Consider the following 21,852-nt stretch of genomic DNA (forward strand, 5'->3'; position numbering starts at 1 on the left):
AATAAAAACACAATTCATAGGCTCACAATTATGTCAATTATAACTAATTATTTGGAATTATCTCTCGGGCTCGAAATCTAATTTGATTTTATTTGAATTTATTTAGTTTGAATTTGAATTAGAATATTCAATTCATTTTGAAACAGAATCTAATTCGAGTTAAAAAGAGTTCGACTCACAAATTAAGTAGATAACTCAATTTGATTCGAACTTGACAGGTGATTGGATTCAAACTGTATTAAATAATTGTTAAAATATGTTATTTTGTTAATAAGACACAAACTTAAATAATGAATTTAAATCATATATTCAAGTAATGGATTTAAATTATAAATTCGAGTTAAACTCAAATTGAACTTAAATTAAATTCGAATTGAATTATTTTTATTAAAATTAAATTTAAACTATTTTTAATATTGATTTAATAAATTTAAATTAAATTATTATTTATTCAAATTAAACTTAAAAAATGATGGGATGCTCAAGATCTGTTCAATTTGTATCTATCCCTAGTGGAGGGCGGCTGGCAAAATTAGGCTTGTGGGGGAGTTATAATTGATGACCCAATTCCTTTGGAAACCTCCACTTTGCCTCTCTTTTATTGGATTTTGTTATTGAGAGTCAAAGTCCACTCCTATAATCTCCATTAATCCCAATTCACCTTTCTCCCTCCTTTTCATATTTCTTCATACTCTACTCTACTGTCTTTGTCTCCATAAGGTGCAAAACAAAACACCTTTCATTTATTACTAGAATTATGGTATCAATTTCCATAATGAATTCTAAGTCCAATCAATAATTTCCCAACCAATATCTAGGGTTGCCTCAAAAGTTTGGTTTTATATGTTATTATTGTATTGTTCATGTTAAATTGTATAAGTGCAAGAGCCATCCTCAATTTTTTTTTTTATAAAGACAAAGAAAACAACTATAAAAAGAGATATTTGTTTCAAATAAGGCATTTGTTAGTTATAACAAATGACTAATCCAAAGATTTGATTTTTACTAACAATTTGTAAGGTTGTGTTATAATTTGGTTTACGATATCGTAAAACTTTGATTTGTTTATATAGTGACTGATATTTTTCCACCCAAAGATTTGATTTAAAACCACTTTTGCACTCATTGAATGTATAAATCACTTTTTTAATTTTAAATTTAACTATGTAAGCAATAAATAATGTTAAAAGGGTAACATAGTAATTTTATTATAAAAAATGAGAAAGAGAGAAAACCATTTTACCTATCTCATCCATCGTCCACTACTTATTAGCTTCCTTATCATATGAAATTCATCAAAATCTTAAGTAATTTCAACCCTAATCTTTTGCAATTTTAATTCTAAAACACACTAATTTGAAAGTTGCCAACAAACATAGTTCGTTAACAACGTAAAACGATTGCCAGTGGCAGAGAGGATGGAAATGATGAGGATGATTGTACTTGAATTCACTAAAAGTGTTGTTAATAAAGATGGTTTGTCGACAAATCTATCCAAGCAAAATTGAAGTTGTTGCCAACAATGAAACGGATGGAGGTGATGAAAATGATTGTGGTTATGCCCACAGAACAATTACCAACAAAAAAGATTTTTTAGTAGTTTTTAACCAAACCAAACTAAAGTTGTTGTTGACGATACGTAGGATGGAGGGGAAGATAATTACTTGGTTTTTCTTCTATTTTAGACCTTTCTCTTTCTTTCCTTAAGTTTGGTTGAAGTTAACTAATTGGTTAGGCATGAAGTAAAGGACCTTCAAATCGAAAAAGAGAAAAAAAAATCTTTTTAGATATCAAATTTGCGTTAGCACCATTTTCTTCTTCTTTTATTTTATCTTCACTTTTTTCACACTTAATGATTTGATTGACCCTATCACCACTATTATGACCACCCCTTTCAGCAATTATGATTGATCCAAGAGAATTTTTTATATCACAAACAACAATTTCTGAACAATTTGTTAAGTGAAACCATACGTTAATATGAGACATTTGCTTTCAACTTCATGCTCTTTTAAAATCCATTGTTGTCACAAACCTTTCTTCCAATCATTGAGCCAAGGTCCAATGACATTTTCTTCCCTTTTACCATGAAAGTATCCAAATCTCTTGTCCATATGGTTGGCATAGTAGGAAATTAACCACAAAGAAGTTGTATTGTTTAACTAACATCCACCCTTATGAGACAAGAAACCCCAACCCTATAATATTATAGTTTGCATTAATCCTCTAATGATCTTACCAAGCTAAAATGGGTCGTGTTTATCAATGTAGAAGGCTACCACAGATGGACCATAATCTCTCACCTTTCCAACAAAAGTTTATGAGGTTTCTATTATTAATATCTTCATCTAATGTCTCTTTGATCACTTATTTGGTCTTGACTCCTTGAATCTCATAATCCTCTATTCACAACTGACTTCGTGTTTAGAAATTGTTTACTAGGAAAACTATTAAACTCTTTATTAATGACATTTGTGGCTTTGACTTTTTATTAGAAATGTTCAAGTAGTTTGAATCTGTTGTTGGTGTCTACTCTTATCTTGCAACTTAATAGTATACATAATCATCAAACACAAGGCAACCTCCTACAAAACAACATCGAGTGAACAGTTTTGTTTCACCTTCACTATATCCTTTGCACCTTCACAAATCTTTTAAAATATATTCGACTCCTTAAAAGTCAATTAACTTTTTTTGGTTGGTTAAAAAGTTGAGGAGATGAGGTTGAGGGGTTAAAAAGATAGATAAAATATTTGTTGACAAGTTGACCAACATTACCATGACTTAATTTGCAAATTGAATCCATCAATTATTGTGGCGAAATCTTGAAAACATATTGATTGACCCCAAGAGACTGGAGTTCAAGACGATGTTGACCTCATAGTGGTGGTGAGATCGTGGACAGGTAAAACTTCTAAAGAATTGTAGAGATTGAAATACAAACTTTCAAACCTTTTAAAAAGTAAAAAATTTATATTTAAAATACTAAACTAAGATTTATAAAAGCATTATTTTTTTTAAATAGTCAAATTATTAATTTAACTTTATTATGTTAGATTTTTTAATGTAATTAAGTTTTGGATGATAAAAATATAATTTATATTATCAAAAATGAAAATGTGTTTTTGAACCACACCTTAGTGTGAACACGTAAATTAGTCAAACCAATTATATTATATTTGCTCTAGAATTAAAAAATTTCAAAGAAAAATTGAGGAATTTTTTTATTAACTATAATTATATATTAAAACATACTTTAAATAAATAAATAGAATATTATGTAGAAAAAATATGGTCCCTGCCTTGTTCCACGTATTTCCAACATATTTAATAATAAAAATCATAAACTGATCGCCTTATAAGGTGTGAATGATCACACACAACTTAGTGTAGTGCAGCCTTTTCCATCCTCTGATTATGACATCAAACACCTTTTCAACATTGTCGTCTAATGTTGTTTGTGGCCCTCGTTGCATCGACTTTTCTCGGATGTTGACGACTTACACCACATCTGAGGCGTTGGATTTGTTTGACTATTTTCATTGTCAAGTGTACGACCAGGATTTGCACAGCGCATTTAAGAAGGCTGGGCTTCAGAGTACAACCATTGAAGCGTGTCACATTGGTCTTTATGCTTATCCGATCGGAATTAAATTTGTTTGGTTCTTGTCTTTAAGCTAAATTTCCAATTCCACCCTCCAAGTTTTAATTTATTACCATATATATTTTCATACGAAATTTAAATATATAAATAATATATAAACTTTAAATTAAAAATAAAAAATATTTAATTATATAATAATATATTATTCAACATTTAAAATATAAAAAAATATATATACAAAACATTGTTCTTTCTATACTCATCATCAAATAATAATTTTATAATAAAACTATATATATTTATTTTAAAATATATATATATGTATCATATGATTAATAATTTTAAATTTAAAATAAAATAATATTTAATTATATAATAATATATATTTAAAAATAAGTATTTATAATATTATTTATAATTTTATATAAAAATAATGTTATATCTATAATTTTTATATATAATTTATACATAAATAATGATATATTATTATATAATTAAATAGTTTAAAATTTAAAATAAATTAATATTTAATTATATAATAATATATTATTATTTATTTATAAGTTGATAATTCTAATTATTACTTATATAAACAGTTAAAAATAGAAATGTGATATTTTTAATTGAAAATTTATTGAATTATTTTTTTCAAATGAATAATTAATTACTTGTATATAAAAAAAAAAAAAAATCATAGTACTCTTCTAGAAACCACCGGAGTGCCTGGGTACCTCGATTGCTCAAAGAATTTCGTCGATAAAAAATGAAATTTCTGATTGAGAGAAGTTATTCTGACTGGCACAAACCTTTCCAATAGTCACAGCCAATCAGATAAGTAAAGTCGAAGCCCTTTCTTGAATCGTATTCACGTGTCGCGTAAATTTATAAGACAGACAGTAAAATTAGAAAAACAATGGAGCGAATGAAGTTCTGAAAACAGGCTGACGGTGCTAAAAAGAGCCACGTCATCAACGAAGACAAACGCATAAAGCGTGAAAATATGGAATCTCGATACGGTCACCTTTGGTGAAACCGTTTATATTGGATTTTCGACACGTGGCGTTTCATCGCTAAAAGATGGTTTAGATATTAAATAATGAAATGGACCCAAAATGTAATTTTCTAAAGACATTCTCCAATATTTTGTCATTTCATTTGAATTTGGATTCGCATTTGAATTCGCATTTGCATTCCATAACATTAAAATAAAAAAAATAAAAAAAAGGTGAATTTAGAAGAATAGTATAGGCAGGCCTTTTTGACCCAGAAAGCATTAAAGGAGACGAAGCAAAAGTCTAGCTTTACTTCTTCTCTTTAGGCATTGTTGTTAATTGTATTCATAATTTACAATATAAAGTTGAAGTAGAGAACCTAATCTGGGTCTGGGTTCAGGCTGTCTGTAAGGTATGTTTTGAGGTTTTTTTATTTTTTTTTTTGGTTTTGTTTTGGTGGTTTAAATTATGGGTGGTTTGAAGCAAGAAAGAGATATAGGAGTTTTCGAGTTGGGTTTTGTGTGTGAGAAGGTGTGTCATGTTGTTTGTGAAGTTATGTTTGTTAAGGTTGTAACGGATTTTAGGTGTTTATTTGTGGAGAAGTTTATTATGTGCTTAGGGATTAGTTGAAGTTAACAGAGTTTAGTGGTAGTTATATTAATTTAACTTTGAGGTTGGATTAATTGTAATCTATTTGTCCATTTCTTTGTCTGTTAATTTATCAGTTCTTGTTTTGTTTTTCGTTTATTTATTTTGCATATGGACTTTCAAGGACATGTTGGTAGCCAATGTTTCTGATTCTTGTAGCACCATTTGTGATTAGTCTCTGTTTTATGATTTTGCAGAAAGGAAAGAAGGTTCTTTTTGTTTTGGGTTCTAAGAAGAAAAATATTTCCATGTGCAGCGGTTCCAAAAGGAAACCAACGCAGACTTGTTTCGTCATGGATACTGATTCTCACAAACAAGATGGTTTCTTTTATAATTTCTCAGTTTTGCTTGAATTGGCGGCCTCTGATGATTTACTTGGCTTTAAATATGCTATTGAAGAACGGGTTCATGATATTGATGAGCCTGGCTCGTGGTATGGTAGGAGAATTGGTTCCAGAAAGATGGGTTTTGAAGAAAGAACACCCCTCATGATAGCTGCCATGTATGGAAGCAAAGATGTGCTTCATTATATTATTGAGACTGGCCGTATTGACGTTAACAGGGCTTGTGGTTCTGATGGGGCCACAGCGTTACACTGTGCAGCCTCTGGTGGTGCTGCTAATTCCCCTGAGATTGTCAAGCTCTTGCTAGATGCTTCTGCTGATATGAACTCTGTCGATGCTAATGGAAACAGGCCTGTTGACTTGATTGTCAAAGGTTGTCTTTTGGGTTTCCATTCAAGGAAGAAGGTATTGGAGTCTCTGTTGAAAGGCGATGGTGCTGTGGTAGAAATAGATGGTTTGTGTGATGGAGTGGTTAATAAAACGGGGTTACAAGGGCAGCCTTTGACACCTCGAATATCTAAAGATGGAGCTGAGAAGAAAGAATATCCTATTGATCTCACACTTCCAGATATCAAGAATGGGATATATGGGACAGATGAGTTTAGGATGTATACTTTCAAGGTCAAGCCTTGCTCAAGGGCCTACTCACATGACTGGACAGAGTGCCCGTTTGTTCATCCTGGGGAGAACGCAAGGCGCCGTGATCCAAGGAAATATCATTATAGCTGTGTTCCATGCCCTGAGTTCCGAAAGGGTTCATGCAGGCAGGGGGACGCATGTGAGTATGCACATGGTATTTTTGAGTGCTGGCTTCATCCAGCCCAGTATCGGACCCGTCTGTGTAAGGATGAGATTAATTGCAACAGGAGGGTATGCTTCTTTGCTCACAAACCTGAAGAGCTTCGGCCTTTATATGCCTCAACAGGTTCAGCAGTGCCTTCTCCTAGATCATTCTCAGCCAATGTTTCTTCCCTGGACATGGTGTCTATCAGCCCATTTTCCCTTGGTTCACCATCGGTTGTGATGCCACCAACATCTACACCACCCTTGACACCTTCTGGGGATCCTTCTCTAATGGGTGGATCAATCTGGCCTACCCAGCCAACCGTACCTACACTGCAACTTCCTGGTAGCAGGCTGAAATCTGCAGTTCATGCTAGACATGTGGATTTTGACGTGGAGTTGCTTGGTCTAGAGAATCATCGACGTCGACAGCAACAGTTGTTTGACGAGATCTCTGGTCTCTCATCACCATCCAGCTGGACCAGTGCCATGTCTGCTGCATCACCCTTTTCTTCTTCCAGTGATCAAACTGGAGAATTAAATAGGCTCAGCGGAGTGAAACCAACTAACCTTGATGACATTTTTGGATCTCTTGATCCTACAATTTTGCCTCAATTACAGGGATTCTCATGGGATACTCAAGCAACCAAACTGCAGTCACCTACTGGCATCCAGATGCAACAGAGCATTAACCAGCAGCCGCAATCTAGCTATCATTCCACTCTCTCTTCCTCTCCTGCGAGGTCATCTCAGTCCTTTGGGATTGATTTCGCTGGGGCCACTGCAGCTGCAGTTTTGAGTTCAAGGTCAGCTGCCTTTGCAAAGCGAAGCCAGAGCTTCATTGAGCGGACTGCTGTGAATCGTCATTCTGGGTTTTCTTCACAAGCCACCACCACCTCTGTGATGCCTTCTAGCCTGACAGAGTGGGGTTCCCCTGGTGGTAAGCTGGACTGGGGTGTCCTGGGAAAAGAGTTGAACAAGCTGCAAAAATCTTCTTCTTTTGGATTTAGAAATGGAGGCAGCAGTTCGGGCACACCTGCAGCCTCAGTGCCAGCAACTGCTGATGAGCCTGATGTGTCTTGGGTTCAGTCCCTGGTGAAGGATCCACCTTCTGTGAAATCTGGTGAACTTGGCTTTGAGGATCACCAGCAGCAGTGTCATTTGGACACTGGAGGCTCAGAGATGCTTCCCGCATGGTTGGAGCTACTGTATATGGAACAGGAGCAGATGGTGGCTTAGTACTGATGAGCCCTGATATTGGTTTTCTAAAGTTAATTAGTTCTTTATTTGCCCATTTTTTGAATTTTTATTAATATTCATCATCTGTTAGTGGATGGAGATGGGTTTTGGAGAGGGACAAAATATACACCAAGGAAGGTCATTAGGATCTAAAGCTTCGGCACTTACAATACTTAGGTTCTGAAGAATAAATAGTTAACTTTTCCCTTATATTTGGTTCTCTCTTTAGCTGTTCTCACATTAATCCCAAGTGGAAGAAGTCGGAATCACACTCTCCTGCTTATGAGAGTAGTTAATCAGATTTAGTTTAAACTGTCTGTATTCAATTATTTCAATTTGCAGATGGAATATGAAAAGCCTTACTGATTTATTGGTTTATTTTTGAATATGTATCTACCTCAAGTTGTAAATTTATGGACGTACCTAATAAATATATAGCATGGTATTGAGTATTATCTTCTTTTTTTCATTGTTGATCATATAGATTTGCTTCCGCATTCTATAGCACTAGCAACCTGGCTACAAAGCTCAACATTCTGCACATGTCAAGTTAAATGGAACTTCCAATATGCTTCTTTTACATGCTTTTTGTTATCTTTTTTTCACCCTCATCCTCTCTCGCCTTTTCTGAGTTCATTCTGGATATTACTTTCGGCATCAATAAAGCTGAGGGTGAGGTTCACTGATTCCATGATTCTAAGTTGAGTAGATTGTTAAGCACTAGGAAAAAAGCATCTCCTCTAATGTTTAACTTGTTTTGTGTCTTTTTATCAACTTTTTCTTGTTGGAGAATTGTAGTGGCATAAGCACTACCAGAAGAAAGGATGGTGATGCTATCATTAAGCTGAAGATGACCAAGACCAACAATGGTATGGTTCTTAAACCACTTCTTCTTTCACGGTAAAGCAGGAAATAAAATATTAAATTAAAAAACTGAAATTGAATTTATCTTCACAAGGGTTCTCCCTTGTAACTCCTGCCGGCTTCGCCATTGCTGAATTAAAAAAAAAAAAAATTGATGATGACAACATAGATAATTTTTAATCCCACTGCATATAAGAATACGAAACATTATTCCAAGTTTGCCGTCTTAAAAAGATTCCCATCACCTCAAATTCAACTCAAAAGTTTGGCCTAGTCTAGCTTAACTTGGTATTTTAGTTACTGCATTTCTACAAAGGTATAAAAAATAAAGACAAACAGGAAGTCATTTGTTCATCGAAAAAGAGAAAAACAATGTTATTTTCAAATAATGATGGTAAAATTTGGCCGCTCAAGATTAGAGGAAAGAGCTTCTAAATCATGATGTCAATATCAACATTCCTACTACCTAAATTTGCTGGTCAGTCACTACTACCCATAATTTAATATAAACAAGGTCTAATCGTGGAGTTTAACAAAACATCTGCAGACTTGTAGGCGCAGCCCATCATGTTCAAATTTGAATTTTGCAACTGGGTATTACAGTTGGGACAAGATTTAATTGAAAATCTAAAGAGGGTTTAAAAGTTGTTTCTTTAGTTAACACCAAAATTTACTAAATCTTGCGTAAGTTTACATTGCCAGTCCAATGAGTTGATGAACCAGCTCTCCTACTAATTGATCAAGGATTTGGGCCCCTAAATCTGCAGAAATTGCTTCAAAATCTTCATGCCTCAAGATGTTCTTTTTGTGTAACCAATTTGATTCAGCTACCTCACATTCAGTCATCTTGCAAATTTGATTACAAATGTTTATGTAATTGTGACTATGGATATATCTCTTTCTTGATCCAACACATTTGCCTTCAGATTTCTGTGTCTTTGGAACATTTCTTCTCCAATTTGAGCTCACCGAATTTGAACAATCCAACTCTGTTCACAATGTAAAAAGCCAAAAGTAAAGAAAAAAAATTCTTAATGAAGTAAAAAAGCAAAAGACACAAACCTGACATAATGAATTGATCAAAATCAAGAACAGAAACTGGGCTTGAATCTTCTGAACTGCACTCAAGTTCAATGCTTTGAACCTTCTTCTTCTTCTTCCTCCTCCTTAAACATAGGCCATTTTCCCTCATAGCAGTTGAAAACTCTATGATTTCTGTGCCAATACATGGATTTTCAGGCTTTTCAGAGACTTCCCAGTTCTTGTTTCGACGTCTCTCTCCTCTTCTTTGCTTCAATTCTCCACGACCCATCTCACCTTTCTTCCTTCTTGTCCTTTTTCCTTTATCTTTATTTCCATTGCCAAAGCTGAGAACAAAGAATTCTTCATTTTCTACCTCAAAAAATGTCGGCATCTCTTGAATCGATAATTTACATTTACTACTACTCTTTACTCTTCTATGCTTATCATCGCCTTCCATTTGACCAATGCTCGCCTCAAAATCCAATGACTTCATCGACTTAGTTGTTGACCTTTTACTAGCACTGGCATTTGGAACGCTTTCCAAGCCCATTAATCTTGCCACAAGACTAGGCAAAACCTTGCCTTCAGGCTTCAATTCTTGATCCTTTTCACAGAAGATAGAACAAACTTGAGTGTCAGTGTTGGTGATTTGATCAGAAGGAAGAAGCTTAGAGCAAAGGATTCCACGTAAAATGGCAGCTAGACAGCCAGGAGCCGTGCCACTTTTTGAAGAGGAAATGCTATTATAATTATCAGTATTGGGATCAAAAGAGGCAGAAGAAGCATTATATGATAACAAGTTCAACTTCATGTTGAAAGAAAGAAAAGACATTATGAGTAAACAACAGAAATATCAAAAACCACTTTGAAACAGTAGCTTCTTTCTCTTTTGTTGGGATTTAAAACTTACTTTGCGAAAAGAATGCAACTTTAACAAGAAAAAGCAAAGACAAAACTGGGTTGAGAAAGAAAGTGGAAAAGCAAATGGTGGGCAGATTGAACAGAGGTTTGCTTCATTTGAGCATCTTTTTCCAACTGAAGATATTGGCCTTGGATTTTGTTCAGTTGTGTCATTCATTACAATTTGATTTTAACTCTATTTAATTGAAGAATAATTTTTTTTGGGATTATCACTTTATACCTTTTTTAGTATATTAATTAATGATAGAAATTCTCTAATTTTTAAATATTTGAACAAAGTTGAGAATAGAATGTAAAATTTATTTTATATAAATTAAATAAAATCATTTCATACACATAAATTATAAAATAATAAATTAAAATTATTTAGATTTATAAAAATATTTGTAAATATCATACCATTTGAAAATTTGAAAACTATATTATATACGTTTTAGAAAAGAGGTCTAATCAATAAATAACAAATTAATGAATCTTTCCGTAAAAAATCTAAATAAACTTTAAGAGTTATATTAATATTATTTATCTAAATTATAACTTTTTAAATATATCAGACTTATTTTTATTATTTATTTATAAATTATTATTAAAATATTTAATTATTTAATTTTATTAAATTAAAATTAAAATTAAAATTAATTTATATTTAAAATTTAATTTATTTAATGTGCTTAATTTTATTTAAAAAAATATTTCAATTACGATAAGATGCAACTTTAAAAAGAAAAAAAAAGAGGAATTATGGGAGTTAGGGGGGAAGGGGGCCAATAGCAAAGAAATTCTTTTGGGTTTGGAGCCGAAGATGCTGACTTTCTTATCTTGTGAACTGTTTCAGTCAAACCAACTTTATATATTTTTTACTTTTTTAACTCTTCAACACTAAATGTTAGGCCAACTCTGTTCCCATTTTCCTTCTGTTTATTGATTTGATTGAAGGAAATTCTCTTCCCAAAATGCCATTCACATTCATATAATTTCTTAGAGTCAATTTCACTTTTATTAAACATTAAAGAACTTGACAATTTCATAAATAGAAATTTATTAAATAGCTTTATAGATTTCTAATTAATTATGGTTAAAGGAGTATTTCCAACTCAAAGTTCTAATGTAAGTATAAATATATATTTACGAGATTTAAAAATTTTAAATAGTTATTTATAAATTTATTTATGTTAAATTTTTTTTATTAAAGATAAGTTCAAAATCATTATTTTATCAATAAGCTCTAAACTTAGTTAAATTCATATTATTTTTCTCCTATAGTTAAAAAAAATGAATAATTTTTTCTTTAAATTAAACTTTGAAAAATCACATTCCTTCCCCCAAAGGGTCTCTTTTCTTTTTCTCCATCTCTGGCAACCATAATTCGATTATGTTTCTCTATCTCCTATTGTTAATGCTTTCTTATCATAAATTAGTCCTAAATATCCAAAAAGATTTGAAATCTCTTCATCTCTGACAAGGTCCCTTCTTCAGAGATTTTCAAGTGGACTAGGTTAACTCATAAATAGGTAAGTTAGCATTTGTTTTCAACAAAATGTGTGCATATGATATAGAAGGAATAGTATTATTATAAGGTGTGTAAATGTTCTGAAGGCAATCTAAAATGCTAATAATAATACAACAATAAAACTATGGGCATAAATAATGATATATCGTTATGTAATTGAGTACTAGTTTATCTTTAATTTAAAATTATCAAATCACATGATGACATATATTATTTGTGTATAATATTGTACATATAATACTACTTGTAATATAATGAGGGGGTTTACAAAGGGGACACAATCTCTGTAAACAGGATGGAATCAGCCAACTTTCTGGAGAATCACTTAAGCTTGCCATCTACCATGGTAAACATCTCTTTCATTTATTAAAGGACATTTCTTCTTTAACAGCTGGCTATCCTTCTATAAATACATTAATCATTTCTTGATTCAATGCAGAAAAAAAGAAAAGAAAAGAAAAGAAAGTTGACGATGGTTTCAGCCAAATCTGCTTCAACAGAAAATTTATCGCTCTACTGCTCAAATTTAGTTATTTTGATTAGTTTTAATCTCATGCCCTTTGATAAGTTCTCAAATTTTTTGTCCAGGAGGGGATCCAAGTTTATCGTATTTTTGAGAAAACACTAATAAAGGTTTAAAAAGATATGAATTTTGAAATTGGTTTTTAAAAAACCCTCATTTTTACGAAGAATAGTATTATAAGCATAATTTTTATATATTTTATATATAAATAATAATATGTTATTATGTAATTAAATAATTAAAAATTAAACTATGTTTAAATATATTATAATTTATTATTATTTATATATATAATATTATTATTTCATGAATTCATGGTCATTGAATCATCTGGCAAATGCACAGTATGTCATCTCTATTTGTCCTCACTAGAGCGCCTTTACTGCCAGTAATGCCCGATTCCACCGCTGAAGAAAGAATCTTACCTGCCCTTTCTGCTGTCTTCACTATTTGACATTTACCTGAGGAGTCAATCAGTGTGGTGTGGGAGGGAATCAAGGACTTTACGGCTCTGCAACTCAATTCGGGCTGGGCCGGCACAAGGCCAGGCAAAAACCCGACATGATAAGGATGGCTTATACTGTAGTATGTCGGGCTTGATCTATTGGCCTTTTGGACCTACGGCCTAGACATAAAACCCATGGTTGATCCGAGTTGTTACTGTTTATCTAATTAACAAAAAATAAAAAATTAATTAATTAATAATTATAATATAAAAAGTTATTTTTTTACTCTCATGGTCTGACTCGTTGAAGGCCTTATACATTGGATTAACCCATGAGCTTTTTGAATTTTGTGGTTTGCCTTTGCCCAAAGGCTTGTTGTTGTGTGGGCCTTACGCCTAGTAGGCCGCTTCGAAGCTAACCCGATCTACCAACATCTTTAGTCTTCACTGTCAATTATGGTTGAAAAATGTCACAAGAGTTTAAAAAGAGTAAAACTTAAGAGCACCCACTTTAAATACAAAATGAATATATACTTATGTATATCATTACGTGATTGGATATAAACATATATAATTAATACAAAACCCATAAATTTGCATAATATTATAGAAGGTAATTTTATGTCATTAATTTCACAATTTGGCTTTATGTATATTTATCTTGAATTGGAATATTGTGTGATAAAGTGTCAGTTTCAATTGAGATAAATACTTGCCATCTATAATTTTCTCTATTTGTTATTTATAGATCGAATTTCTAAAGGCTGTTGAAATGAGCAACCTATTTTTGTTAAAATCAAATTTACGGACGAGTATGAAGACTAAGAAGTCGGTGAGGCTTTTCATACATATCCTTGAAGTACTAATTTTGGAGATGCTCCTGCAATGATCCAAGCAAAAACATAACCCAAGTTACAGATTGTTTCTTACTTTTTTTACGAGCTAGTTGTAACATAGATTTTTGTTATTGGTAATGAGAAACTCCATTTATGCTGAACTGTCATTTCAATCGAGTTCAAACTTACAATCATCGTATCAAGTAATTTAAAAGTTAAATTTTGAAATATCACTGAAGAGAATTTAAATTTATATGCTCTTATATATAAAACCCTCCTTTGACATTCATGCTACTCTTTGGAGGCAATTGTAATCTAGATATTCACACTAGAAACGGCAACACATTGGCTCTAACAGGATAGTGTAAAAGAGTTTGATTGGGAAGAGCGAAAATTGCAATGAATACAAAAGCTAAACTATCTAAAGTGGGAACTAATTGCATTTATAATGTACACATAAGTTTCCTGATTGATAATGCCCATAACTTACGCCAATTTCATATGCTACCTCAAGCAAAATTTGAATTATGTTACATCTATACAAGATAAACTAACATAACTTACAAAAGATTTACAAGCTTGACATACTACCTACCCTGTGAACGAGCTTGACTTGAATCCCTCCTGCTGACGCCCGATATCTGCTTTAGGTTTGTAAGAGCCTCTTGAGAATGCATCTTGGCATTGGCATTACCATGCTTAAACGCTTCTACCAGAGCTCTGACAAGAGACTGATTAAGCGAGTATTGTTGACTGTGGCCTTCCACTCTTAGTATTCTCTCTATCATCCAAAGTGCCCTCTCTTGAAGAACCCCAGGACGAATTTCTGTGAAAAGATCAATCACAGCATCAACTACGCCTTGTTGATGCAGCTGATCGACAGCTCTTTTCAAATTTTTAGAAGTATCCACAATGAGAGTTGAAAGTGCCTCCACTGCAGCAATTTGAACACTAGTGTCCTCGTCTGTGAGAAGATCAACCAGTGGTCTGATGCAGTTGCTCTTTAGCAGACACAACTGACTATCATCTTCACAATGTGCATTGTGTATAGGACATGTGGAAGGTTCTGGAGGAGGCCTACCACACATGGCTACCAAAGCAGCACAGACTCCCCGGGGTTTGGGTTTTCCTGATTCAGCAGCAGAAAGTAACCTTCCAGCTTCTGACAAATTCTTTAATCCAAGGGCAGCCAGTTGCTTCACTCTTGGTTTTGAAGGAAAACTTAGCTGCTCACAGAAAACAGTCATAAGACTCTGCTCTCTTGCCACAGTAAGACTTGGTGGATTGAGACTCTTTGTAAAGTGAAGTAAAAGCCCTACTAAGCCCTCAACCATGCTTGATACCTGTCGTGAAAGTCTTGCATTGGAACTGCGCTGCTGGTTCTTAAGATTGGTCACTATCCATTTTATAAAGTTAGCTTCCAAAACTGTTTTCACTTCTTCTTCTGAGAGCTGAATATTGGCAAGTATGCAAGCAGAATCAGATTTCTCACCATGTGTTGATTGGTCATCTAATAGCTTTTCTTTGAAAAATGAAAGTTTGTAAAATGGTTTTAGCTCATCAGCTAAATCTTGCCCAAAACATTCTGAGAGTATTCTGGTGAGCCTGAAAGCATGAACTCTGTGTTCAACTTCAGGGTGTTCAAGAAACATGAAAATGCTTTTCATGCCATCTCTAGATTTTATGTGAGTAGCCACAGAACCTGCAAATAAAAAATATACAGAAAGAAAGGTCATTCTGCTATTAAATTTAATGTTTAAGAATCCTTAATAATTCAAAATTCAAAGTGATTCACATAATGAGTATTGTCTCCCTGATTTATGTCCCACACCTGGAAATTAAATCTTAAAATATGTGGACTGATATCAACAATTTAGGCAGTACCATAGATTCTGCAAAATTAATCAGACGATATCTACATACGAACAGTTGATGGGGAAATACTAAGTCCAATACTTCGACACAAAAATTGGTGATGGCAACAAATTCGATTTTATTAGTATATATGCCAACAAATAATTACCTGATGCTTGGGGAGATGAAGCAATTCCGCACAGGATATGCAGGATGGACACTTGACACTGTGGAGATGCAACAGATAAGATAGCCAAAAGACTAGAGACAACAGATTCTGACTGCATTGAATTACCTTTCTTGTCGGTAGATGCTAACTCCCAGTGCCCTGGATTTGACACTATATTTGCAATTGTTGCTGCAGCCAACTCATTCAGTTCTGGTGAAGCATCCTGGTTCTTAAAAAGAATGTTCATTAGAGCTGGAAGCACGGCAGAATCAACAAGGACGGTTGCATTGTCTTCCAACACGGATAAATTATACAATGCTTGCAAGCTTGCTGCTCTTCCCACTGACTTGTATAGCAATTCAACTAATACTTTAGCACATTGTCTAGCAATTTGTTCTCTACTGATATTAGTCAGGGTCATCTTTCCCACCATGTATGCCATCTCTATTTTGACATCATCAGAACCTGTTCATAGGAAACACCTAGATTAGCATTTGATCTATCATTTTTCTAACTTAGGATAAAAGCTATTGACTAAAGCAAAGAATGTTTATCTCCCTATTTTAGAAGCAGTTATTCAGATAGCTGATCTTTCCCTTTTACACATTTCCCACATGATTGATGTGATTATTTCTCTATTTTAAAATAGAACCCAGTGCAAGATAAACCTTCACATAATCGACTGATCAATGGTTCAAATCTTCCAGCTGCTGCTAGAAGCTCAACGTTGTCCTCCACCTTCTCTAAGTTCTTTAAAACCTCCTCAGCTAGATTGGACAAAGCAGGATGCACCAAATTTCCTGCCATACTTGTGAGAAGAACTAATGCCCCTTTCTCCAATGCTAATGATATGCAATAAGCTCTATCACTGGAGAACTCAAGTAGTAACTTCACTGCATACTCCCTCTCTTTCTCTGAGCTTCCAATAAGACTATGTATGGCCAATCTACTGATACCCTCGTCTAGCATGATTTTCTTTAAACCAAAAAAAAAAAAAAAAACACATCATTAGCAAAATGACAGTGTCAGAAACCAATTATCTTTCAAGTAACAGAAACTGCATAAACAAACATCATATTAACTGAAATGTTTCATTGTTCATTAAATAAAACAGTAAACATAGACACAAACCAACTGGAAAACTACTTTCTCACGATTCCATAGACAACTGAAGTGCTCACCTTGCTTTCTTCATCCTTTGCCATGCTAAGCAAAGCCATGAGAGCCTTACTCCTCAATAGGGTTCCAATATTCTTAGAAGAATTCCTGAGCAGTTTAACAAGAAGCAACACAACACCAGAATTTCTAACCCTGTACCTACTGAAAGGATACTCCTCCAAGATCTTATAAAGGATGTCCAACACTCTTTCAACAGAATCCACTTGTGGATTTACCTCACAGAGAACCTCCACCGCTTTCTTTACCTGAAAATCAACATTCCTATTTATCCACTCCTCAATAGCTCCAGCCAACCCGATATTTGGTTTCAGCTCCAATGACTTCAAAACCTGCCCTGTTACAGGACAAGTCGGGTCTCGATAATCCTCTAAACACCTCTGAAACCAATACTCAATTGCCTTTCTTTCATAAGTCTGTGATGACTCCAAAACTACTGGTTCTTTCATAACGTCCTTTGTTAAAGGACATAAAAAGCTTTTAAATGGGGAAATGTTAACATCATCTTCCATTTCAATATCATAATTAAAACTCGAAAGGTCAGCAACAATACACCAAGATTCTAAGATTCGTTGTAATGAACTCAAAATACGTCTCTCAGAAATCGAACTAGAACGCGCTAAATCAGTCCGTAACTGCTTGATTTGTTCCCTTAATTCAGTTAAATTATCGGATTCAATACCTAACGTTCTCAGTAAATCCATTATTATTGCGCTCTGAACTGCTTTCGTCGTCTCTCTTCCCTCACCCTCCTTCTGTAGCGTGAAATGCATACGCTCTTCATTTTCAGTTACCTACAACGCACAAAGCAAAAATATCAGAACATCACGCGGAAAAAAAAAGGGACCGTTAGTGAACTACGTTAAGTCAAGTTTAGATTACTTTGAATAAAATTTCTTTCATTTCACGCGAGAGATCGGCGATTTTTTTGCGAAGTTCGGGATGATCTTGAAGAGAGTTTTCTGTCAAAGCGAGCCATGCGCCGATAGCTATCGTGCGCTGCTGGAGCGCATCGGATAAAGAAATGCAATTAATGAGAACAAAAATCTTGCTTTTGTTTCGGTAAACCAACACCGTTTCCACGGCATTGGCTAAATCTCCAGCGATTCCTTTCAAAGCGGTCTGTACGGGCGGTGGAAGAGCATCAGGTGAGGACGAAGTACGGACTAAAGTGTTGAGAAGTAGCTGGAGGCGCGTGACGTAGCCGCAGAAGTGGCGGGGGTTCTCGAAGAAATCCTGGTTGTTGGTGGTTCTGTTGCTGAGGTCGGAGAGGGAGCGGTTGATTGATTCTATGGCCTCCGCCGTTGAGAGTGGCAGTGATGAAGTCATTTAACGGTCAAGATTGGGGGCTACCGTGGTGACGAAATGGCAGCGGTGACTTCGGAGTATGGTGGTCTAATTAAATCAAGTCTTTCCTGAACTATGAACTGCCGCGTTTCGTTCAAACTCTTTTTAAGTTTTATAAAACAAGTCAAATTGACTTTGGCTGGCGCAGACACTGCAATTACAAAACCGGGCGATCCGGTTCATCATTTTGAACCGGAAAAAGACCCCCACGGATAAGAGTTTCCTATAACCAGTACAGAAAAAAGTTCTATCCGTGACCCGTACAAGAATATTCCATTATCCAAACAAAACAAGAATTTAGTTTCCTGAGAACGATTTGTAATTTTTCTTTTTCTTAACGTTTTTCCTCTATTGCTGGGACTCGCCGACTCGGCTTCTACAATGGATCGAGTACATCTCCCTCTTCTTGGGCTCCCACTCTTTCTCCTTTGAAGCGACCTCTTAAACCTCTTTACCCCACCACCTCCGCCGTCGCACCTGAAACCCGACCACCACCACAAACCCCCACTTACTCCGCACACAGAATTCCCTGCACCGGTAATCTCATGAGTCTTCCAATTTTTTTTTTTTTATTGAAAGATTTTTTTGTATCTGGGTTTTTGTTGATTGTATTTTTGTTGGTATAATTCTTTTAGGTCAAAAGATATCCCCCCGTAAGGTTTATTGCAACCCCAAAGTCTCACTTGATAGTTATTAAAAATTCAAACATCTACTTGTAAATTATTAAAATTAATATAACTTTTTTATTTTAAGAGTAAAATCACTATTTAATCAGTATTATAATAAAAATAATAAAACCTTATTTAGTAACACTTCTAGTTTAGAAAGCTAATAATTTTTTCAAAACTTAAATTTTGAAAAGTGATATTTTCACCCTTAGGATTTTCTTTTTCCTTCCAATATTTCTAGCCACCGGAATCCATCTCTGACGACTTCTTCAATAGGATTTCTCTCTCTTTACTGGCACTCCACTCCCTCCTGACTCTAAGTGACACATCTTTCTGATGATTTAGCCACCTTCTTCAATGCAAATTGAAGCAACACACTATCATGTCTTCGCTACTCTGGCTTCATTGCACCAAACCCATCTTCTTGTAGTCGTGTTTGTCTCTAGTCGAAGACGAAGACGACTTTTCATCTTCTTTGTTAACGAAGACAATGGCTTTGTCTTTGTTGATAATGCTAGCTAGAGCTCGAGAAGAAAAGGGGAGGGAGAAAAAAGGCCCCAGAGATAGCGACAAAAAAGGGGAAGACAAGAAAGAAACCACAAGAGGAACAATGTAATTTTTCAAACTTAATCCTGAAAGAAAATTATTAGTTTTTTAAACTAAAAAAAAAAATAGATAAAATTTTATTATTTTTAATATAATACCGATTAAATAATAATTTTATTTCTGAAACTTACTTGTTTTATTAATTTTAATAATTTAAGGGTGGATATTTAAATTTTTAATAAATAGCTAATGAGACTTGGACTATGCAAAAACAATTTAAGAGTAAGTCCGTTGGCCCTTTTTTTAACTGATTGCAGAAAGCTGTGGGAGGACTCGGTTGTGGCAGTACAGTAAACATAAACTTTTGAGCTTCTTGCTCATATAGGTATTTTTCTATTTTTCATTGGATTTATAAGTTGTTTGGTTTTAATGGTGTTTGATTGATGGTTAATGTCCGTATAATATACCTATGTAGCATGGAGTTCATTATCTTGTAATTGTAGATATGTTTAGGGCGTGTTTGCCATTATAGTGTGATTGGAACTGATAATTTGTATTATCGGATTATATTCGTGTAATGTCAATTTAAGTTTCAGATTGAAAACTTTAAATTTTAACTTGATCCAACATGATATACTGTCAAAATTTTTCAACCCTTAAATAAATATAAATGTTTTTTTGTTGACTTATTCTGACCGTAATTAACCCAAATTTTATAACAAACAAAATAATGTCAAAACATAATGTATAAGGATATGAATTGTTACGAAATAATATATTTTGTAATATGTCATGGAATAACAAGATCCTTATAAAAGAAACACATGAAAAAATATTTTGACATGTAGCAACATTTTTCCAAAATAAAATTGTTCTATTTCAGGTTAATATTAATAATTTGTTTATTGTTTCTTTATATAATCAATTGTAGGGATAAAAAAAAATATTATAATCAAAAATTCAAATAAATCTACGACTTCAATTTCAAAGTAATGTTATCGATAACTGACGAGATTAACAATTTGTCAAATATTTAAAAAATTTAATTTTCGATCTATATGATGAATGAAATTGTCATAAATACTAAAACTATATGACTATGACACACAAAACATAATAAGTTTAAATTCTTATAACACACCAACAACAAATAAAATAAAATACAAATAATTTTTTACAAGTCTCCAAAAAGAGTTATTATATTAGAACAAATATGTCTTTAGTAAAAGATGATAAATTTATGTCAAAAGGCCTAAGACTAGTTCTTCTAAGTAGACATCAAGCTAATTGGTGCAATATTTTCAAAAGTAAAACCATTTAAGGGTTAATTTAAAGTAATTATTATAATTAAACATGTTAATTAGGCCAAACCGACTGGAGGCATAGGTCGAAGCCCAAAATTTAGGCTCGGCTTGACACTATAACAAGTTGGGCCTAACCCATGAGCCTTTCAAACTAGACTATGAATTTTAATATTAGGTTCATGGGTCAAGCCAACCCAACATGGTTTAAAAATTAAAAAAAAAAAGGGTAAAAGCCTTTAGTTGCTTCTGCCATAAGCAGAAACCTTCCTCTAACTTGTTTTATTTTTTTTTATTTTTAAATTTTTTTATATAAACCAATCTAATTTTTTTTCATTTCCGATTTTATTAACAAACCTCTCAATCTTAATTCTTTTATTATATTTTTAATTTCATTTTCTCTCATCAACTTTTTTTTAAAAAACTATTTGAATTTACAAATAATAATTATTTATGTTTATAATTTTATTTTCTTTTCAATTTTATCATTACAAAATATTACAAATAGATTCAATATCAAATGAATCTCATGTCAAATAAATTCAGAAATTTGGACGTTGAGGGGGAGTACATAAATGATATAGTATATATATTTTATTTATGTTTGTAATTATATAATATATAAATTAATTTATTTATACAATGTGATAAACTTATAATGTTTTTGATAATATAACTACGATATTCCTCTGCCACAAGTGAGAGATTATAAATAAAATGTTCGAAGTATTGTCTTCAGTTTTAATAATTGAAAAATAATTAATGTATAAAAAATTTAATTAAAATTAAAAAAAATTGTTTAAATGAGCCAACTCGGTCCTATATATATGGGGTCGGGCCTTGGGTCTTCAAAAATCCGTAAGCCGGCTCGACCTAAGGGCCTATTACCGTGTGAGTATAAGACCCAATCCGACCCGACCCATTGACATGTCTGATCATGATTGAGCTAATAAAAGAACTAAAATTAAATTTTAATTAGAGAAATCCTAACATATAATAGTGTTAAAACATTGTTTTTATTGAATAACTTCTTTGCTTATTCAATTTTCACTAATATTC

The 21,852-nt window shown here is 33.3% G+C and overlaps 3 protein-coding genes across 5 annotated transcripts; 1 reads left to right on the top strand and 2 right to left on the bottom strand.

The window, feature by feature from the left end:
• Positions 1–4,837: 4,837 nt before the first annotated feature.
• On the top strand, positions 4,838–8,065 carry LOC123225718 (zinc finger CCCH domain-containing protein 66-like). 2 transcript variants are annotated; one of them, XM_044649832.1, is made up of 2 exons: positions 4,838–5,008; positions 5,442–8,065. In XM_044649832.1, exon 2 carries the CDS (start codon positions 5,493–5,495, stop codon positions 7,608–7,610), a length of 2,118 nt encoding a protein of 705 aa, XP_044505767.1. In that variant the 5' UTR covers positions 4,838–5,008; positions 5,442–5,492; the 3' UTR covers positions 7,611–8,065. The 2 variants fall into 2 exon arrangements, with proteins under 2 accessions (XP_044505767.1, XP_044505768.1); XM_044649833.1 differs by having other exon boundaries at positions 5,501–8,065.
• Positions 8,066–8,901: 836 nt separating this feature from the next.
• On the bottom strand, positions 8,902–10,530 carry LOC123225719. The gene is made up of 2 exons (XM_044649834.1): positions 9,537–10,530; positions 8,902–9,463 (listed from the first exon to the last, which is right to left on the bottom strand). Exons 1-2 carry the CDS (start codon positions 10,327–10,329, stop codon positions 9,165–9,167), a joined length of 1,092 nt encoding a protein of 363 aa, XP_044505769.1. The 5' UTR covers positions 10,330–10,530; the 3' UTR covers positions 8,902–9,164.
• Positions 10,531–14,126: 3,596 nt separating this feature from the next.
• Positions 14,127–18,824, bottom strand: LOC123226075 (U-box domain-containing protein 44-like). 2 transcript variants are annotated; one of them, XM_044650546.1, is made up of 5 exons: positions 17,814–18,824; positions 16,937–17,725; positions 16,424–16,730; positions 15,882–16,220; positions 14,127–15,434 (listed from the first exon to the last, which is right to left on the bottom strand). In XM_044650546.1, the coding sequence occupies exons 1-5, from the start codon at positions 18,258–18,260 to the stop codon at positions 14,320–14,322; spliced, it is 2,997 nt and encodes a 998-aa protein (XP_044506481.1). In that variant the 5' UTR covers positions 18,261–18,824; the 3' UTR covers positions 14,127–14,319. The 2 variants fall into 2 exon arrangements, with proteins under 2 accessions (XP_044506481.1, XP_044506480.1); XM_044650545.1 differs by having other exon boundaries at positions 15,756–16,220; positions 17,814–18,823.
• Positions 18,825–21,852: the final 3,028 nt, after the last annotated feature.

This window comes from Mangifera indica, chromosome 9 (assembly GCF_011075055.1).
Source record: "Mangifera indica cultivar Alphonso chromosome 9, CATAS_Mindica_2.1, whole genome shotgun sequence".
Classification (NCBI taxonomy): domain Eukaryota; kingdom Viridiplantae; phylum Streptophyta; class Magnoliopsida; order Sapindales; family Anacardiaceae; genus Mangifera; species Mangifera indica.